Here is a 6129-nt window from a genome sequence, read left to right as displayed (position 1 = left end):
ATTGATGTGTGTATGGATTGGGATAACAGTTGTATGAGCCCCTAATAAAATGTTAAAAAAAAAAAAAAAGAATTTCGGTCAACAGCAGTCATTATATGGAGCATCTTGAACCAAATATTTAGAGTTAACGTTTTAATGTAACTAGTTAACTTGCTCTCCAGCATCCCTGTTTTCTGTCTGGAAGCAGTGGTCTGTTGTGTGTACAAATGAAACCATATGTTACCAAGAAACAATTGGAAATGCTTTACTTGCCAAACTCCTGCAAGGCTAGCACCCCTGTGAGCCATGGGCATAGTCATCGGCCCCATCTCCGCACAGCGCGCTCACTGCTGAAAGCTGGAGGCTCTCCGGCTTCTTCGTGGGAGTAGTTGTGCACCTATTGATTCCTGAAAATGGAAATAGATGCCATCACCACCGCTGATGTTGTGAGCCTTCTGGAAACATTTTGTGTTTCCTGGGATTCACGGACTCCCATTTGGGAAATGTTGCCCTGAGCTGACACGCGCCCTCTCATTGTTCTTCTGGGTTCAAGTTCACAACCCTTCAAGTCCAGGGCGAGGAAAAGATAATGAATGTGTGCCAAAAGGAGGGAGTGGGCCTGGAGATATTAGGAAAGGCTTGAATTGAGTGCTGAAAGATAGATATTTGTCTGTAGAGAGGAGAAAGATGGGGAAGTGCCTTTCAAAGTCTTTTAAGGTATATGAGGAGATTCTGGGTGGGGCGGTGATGGTGGTGGTTGTGGAAATCTGTATTTAATAAAATGCCATATACCATGGAAGGAAGCCTGAATAAAATACTGAGTGTACTTTTAAAATTACAAGAGAGTGGGGCAAGAGGAAAGTAAAAGAAAATGGAAAGAACTAGGAGGCAAAGGATATTTATAGAGTTCTAAATGCAGGCATGTGTATATGTAAATATGTAAATACATTTATATAAAATGATAGGGAACTAGATCTATATACATATTTTTATTTCTAAAGTATTAAGGCAGCGGATGGACATTGGGCTTTCACTCAAGTACTCTCTCAATGCAAGAACACTTTGTTCTACTAACCTGGAACTATGTGATGCTCACCTTCCCTGACATGATCACTGCAGACAAAATGGGTGCATAAGCAAATGTGGTGAAGAAAGTTGATGGTGCCTGGCTATCAAAAGATATAGCATCTGGGGTCTTAAAGGCTTGAAGAGACACAAGCAACCATCCAGCTGAGAAGCAACAAAGCCCAAATGGAAGAAGCACACTAGCCTGTGTGATCATGAGATGTTGATGGGATCAGGTATCCGACATCAAAGACCCAAAACAAAACACAGGGAATCCAGGATAGATAAACCCCTCAGAACCAATAATGAGAGTACCCATCCTAGAAGGAGAAGGGGAGTGGGGGGCGGGGGGAGTAAGGGAGAACCAATCATACTGATCAACTTATGACCCCCCCTCCTAAGGGGATGGACAACAGAAAAGTGGGTGAAGGGAGACCGCGGCCGGTGTAATATGAAAAAAATAACAATTTGTAAACTATCAAGGGTTCATGAGGAAGGGAGGGTGGCGGAGAAAGAGAAAAAATGAGGAGCTGATAACAAGGGCTCAAGTAGAAAGAAATTGTTTTGAAAATGATGATGGCAACATATGTAAAAATGTGCTTGACACAATGAATATATGTATGGATTGTGATAAGAGCTGTAAGAGCCCCCAATAAATTATTTATTTTTTTAAGTTGCTTTATCATGGTAAAAATATAGTCAACAAAACATGTGCTAATGCAGCACTTTTGTAATTCGTTAGCATTGGTCACATTCACGATACTGTCCAACCATCACCACTATTCTTTTCCGATTATTTTCCATGGACAGAAACTCAGTATCCCCCAAGCAATGACTCCCTCTTCCCCGCTCTCACCCCCCCACAGGTAACCACTTTGATTTCTACACATTTACCTATCTCACCACAGTGAGATCAGATAGTGTTTATCCTTTTGGAACTTGCTTATTTCACTCCACATAATGTCCTCCAGATGTATTTATGTTCTGGTATATATCAGGACTTCCTTTCTCTTTATCACTAAGCAATTTCCATTGTATGGGATGGACCATATCTTGTTGCTCCATTCATCTCCTAGTGGACATTTTGATGGTTTCCATCTCTTTGCAGTTGTGAAAAGTGCAGTGGTGAATATTAGTATACAAGTATCTGTTTCCTGCTTCCAATTTCTTTGGGTATACAGTGAGGGGTAGAATTGGTGGGTTCTATGTTTAGATTTCTAAGGAACAGCCAAACTCTTTCTCATGGTGCCTCTTCTCATTACCACCAGCAATGGATGAGGCATTCCGACAGTTATTCAGCACCTGTTTTTTATGTGCCCCATGTCTTGAATGAAAACAAACAGAAAATGCACCCACTGCCATAGAATCATTCCAACTCGTAGCCACCCTAGAGGACAGAGTAGAACTGCCTCATAGGGTTTCCCAACCCACTTGTTTAACTCACTGTGCTCCAGAACACATTGTATTTGTCCCTGATTAATAAGCAACGAATCAATCAAGTCGTCACACTGGTCTGAAGGATCGAACTAAGGAAAATGATGGGCTAGAAGTTGAGCTAGAGTGGAGAGGAAGAATGGGCAAAGAGATAGGAACAGGGCAAAATAGAGATTGGACACATAAGTTGCTAAAAAAATTAATAAAATTCACTAAGTGTAGGGATCAAGAAATGTTTCATGGAGAAAGAGATGGCTGTTGACATTTCTCTTGTTAGCTAGCTATGCTTTTTAAAAATCCCACCAGACTTTCATTTGATTCATAGCTCAAAAAATTAATATTTAATTTTCATTGGATTCAAAAGTTAGAAAATTAGTTCTGTTTTGAGTGGGGGTTTTTTGTTAGTTGATTACCTTGGGTCATTTCCTGAATGTACCTTACTGTATGTTAAAATTCCTACCTAACCCCTCAAGAACTCATACCCATTTAAAAATGTTTAAAGTTTCAAAAAGGGAAACACAGGATCTTTTGTCCAATAAATTTACCATCCATGTTATATGCTGAAACATACACAGGCAGCATACTGTTGCAGTTTAATGCAAAACAGGTGCCTATTTAGCCATTGAACTAGTCTGTGTTTAAAATATGTGTATGTACATCAATTTATTTCCTGATTGGAAATCGCAGTTTTATCAAACTTTTAAAGGAAAACTGCCAAATCATGATAAGTTGCACTCAATTTCATGTAAAAGGTTTTTGGAGCTGTGGAAGCGTCTCAAAGGACCAAGTGTGTTTTTATACTCTGTGTTCTTTCATATAAACCTGATGCAGGGAAACTGGTGGGCACTGCTTTCCCCCCACTGGAACTCTATGGTAAGGTCAGCATCCATTTGTGTTCCTAGTCCATCTCAAGCCTCTAGTGGCCTCGTCTCCTTTCTTTTAGATGAGCTTTGCTCTGTTTATCCTAAATTTATAACTTTAGCCCTAACTGCCACCCTGAATGGGAGTTGCCCACTTTTAGTCTTGGCTAGGATGTCCGGTCACCCATTCCACACATACCACAACTAAAACAGAACGATGAGGCTTCTAAACTCTACAACCAAATCTGTTTCTCCCATAGTCACATTAATCATAATAAATGGCAACTATAATCTTCCATTTGCTCAGGCCAAACTTTACAGCACGAATGTCTTCATTCCTCATAATCAATCTGTCACTAAATCCAGTGACCAGTACCGACCCCTTCTCCCTACCTTCTGCTACCAACATCCCTACTACCATCATGTGTCCTCCATCCATGGATGGTTTCCCTCCATCCATCATGTCCTTTTACAGCATCCCAAGTGATCATATCAAAACAGATATCAGTCCATTCACTCCTCAGCTAGGACCCCCCACTGGCTTTCTGTCTCATCCAGAATGAAATTTAATGCCCTTATATGCCCTCCAAAACCCTTGAAGATCTAGCTACCTCTCTGATCTCATATCCCATATCCTTATTCCATAATCTGCTGTGGTCATACGAGCCTTCTGGCTCTTATTCTGCACTACATCCAGCACCTTCCTACCCAGGGCCTTGGCACGTGTTACTTTTCCTGGCATGATTCCTCATGGCATACATATGCATGTGTTCATTTCCTTCAGGTCTCTCCTTAAAAGTCACCTTATCCTAGTGGACTTACTGGCCAGCATTTCCCCTGCACACTTCTGTTCTTTCCCTTTGTCTCCTTGTGTATCCCCAGCTGACAATGTATCTATCACTCGTGTTCTCATTAGTCTCCCTCACTAGAACAGAAGCTCCACGAAGGCAGGAACTTCACCTGTTTCCTTTTTTTCCCCTTTTAACCATTTTATTGGGGGCTCGTACAACTCTTATCTCCATCCATCCATCCATCCATCCATCCATCGTGTCAAACACATTTGTACATATGTTGCCATCATCATGTTCAAGACATTTTTTTTCTTCTTGAGCCCTTGGTCTTTGTGTACACTGCTATCTCCCTGTCTAAGCTGTGAGCTGTGACCAGGATCTAGGGTTTCTGATTCTAGGTCGATTATGCTCACTACCTTCACACTGACCTTGTCACCCAAATGAGGATTTAAATTCTTTGAACACTCAGTGATAGGAGATAGAACTGTGCTGTGTGTGTGTGTGTGTGGTGTTGTGTGCCTGGTAAGTACAGAATTTCGCTGGAGGAATACCTTCTTGGGCTGGCTGTGGCATGTCATCAATGGTGATCCCAGACCCACTCTGGTTCTATGTACATCATGCTTTATAGTCATAAAGGGCAAACTGCTGACGCTTCCCAGATATACAGTGTACTTGAAAACTGCAGGCAGTTTGTTTCGGTGAAAAATGTGATAGGCTAAGAGTCTAGTTCTCAGTAAATAGCTTATTTGTATTCTGAATTTGAATATTTCATGTAACTGTATAACTTGTATGGGGGTGGGGCATGGATTAAACTGAAATTAATATGCCGAGTGCTGGTTTAACGCAGTGTTTTTTACAGGATGTTGGTACTTCTGAACTTTCACTGCCCGACATTGTGTCCCAGATCTAGTTGTTTGCAAACGAAAGAGCCTCCCTATTTCACTTGGATCACTCCAAAGCAACGACTGACAGCCTCCCGTGTTTCATTTCACACGTTTGGGGCTGGGCCTGCGACATTTTCTAAGTGACTCTGGTAATGCTGAGGGGCTCTCCCTTGTTTTTACAGGTGATCTGCAACTCTTTCACCATCTGTAACCCCGAGATGCAGGAAGTTGGTGTTGGCCTCTATCCTAGGTATGGCAGACAGTATTTCTTTACTGGAAGAAGGGGTTTTCATTCCCACCTAGGCCCCCAGCCTTTCAGGGGTAGTTAGAAGGCTATTGGGGAGAGAGATGGGCCTCTACTCCCATGAACAGTTGCAGTTTTGGAAACGCGCACGGCAGGTTGGCCCTGCCGACGGGGCTGCTCTGGGTCGGCGTCGACGCCATGGCGGTGAGTAGTGAGAAAGGCTGTGGCGGCAGCTCTTCCCAGCCCCACTGGCGGTGAGTAGTGAGAAAGGCTGTGGCGGCAGCTCTTCCCAGCCCCACGCTTGGAGCCTAATGACAGCTCATCAGAGAACGGGAAAGGGGAACTCTGGTAACCTCACATTATGTGTTATCGTAGTAACAAAGAGACGGACCTCAGTCCTAGTAATTGTTACTGTAGGTGCTTTGGGGTTAAAAAGTCAGTGCTAATAAAGCATCAGACTAAGATTTAGTCAGCCCACCTCTGCCCAGATTTTATTGCCCAGCCTCCCGAGTTGAAGCCCAACGTTATTTCCCCAGACTCGCTGGACTGTCCCAGCTCATCTCTTGAGTTGTTCACACACTCTGAGTCCCATTGACAGCTTTGAGTCTTGGCCCTCTGAAGAGATGTTCCCAGCAGTCTCTGAGGAGAAATGTCATGACTGAGCTACTAGACAGCTCTTCTGTAAGCACTGCAGAGTCGATCCTGTTCACACTTTGTTCTTAAATGATTCGGGTCCAAATGAAGGCGCCCAGGTGGCTCAGTGGTTAAGCACTTGCCTGCCAACCCAAAGCTCAGCAGTTTGAACCCCCGGCTCCTCCACGGGAGAAAGATGTGGTAGCCTCCTCCTCTGCGGATGACAGCCTCAGAAAGCC

At 43.2% G+C, this 6129-nt stretch overlaps 1 protein-coding gene across 2 annotated transcripts in view; it reads left to right on the top strand.

Annotated features, from left to right (window-relative positions):
• Nucleotides 1-6129, top strand: part of SMYD3 (SET and MYND domain containing 3) — a 775649-nt gene that overhangs the window by 582057 nt on the left and 187463 nt on the right. For both annotated transcript variants that reach the window (XM_045297858.1, XM_004699962.4), the window contains exon 6: nt 5196-5263. In XM_045297858.1, coding sequence (XP_045153793.1) covers nt 5196-5263 — 68 coding nt within the window. The remainder of the gene's footprint in view (nt 1-5195; nt 5264-6129) is intronic.

The sequence above is a fragment of the Echinops telfairi genome, unplaced genomic scaffold, assembly GCF_000313985.2.
Source record: "Echinops telfairi isolate 266 unplaced genomic scaffold, ASM31398v2 ScPeMD7_7424;HRSCAF=8462, whole genome shotgun sequence".
Classification (NCBI taxonomy): Eukaryota; Metazoa; Chordata; class Mammalia; order Afrosoricida; family Tenrecidae; genus Echinops; species Echinops telfairi.
Note: the sequence above shows the minus strand (reverse complement) of the source record. Positions and strands in the feature narration are given on the sequence as shown.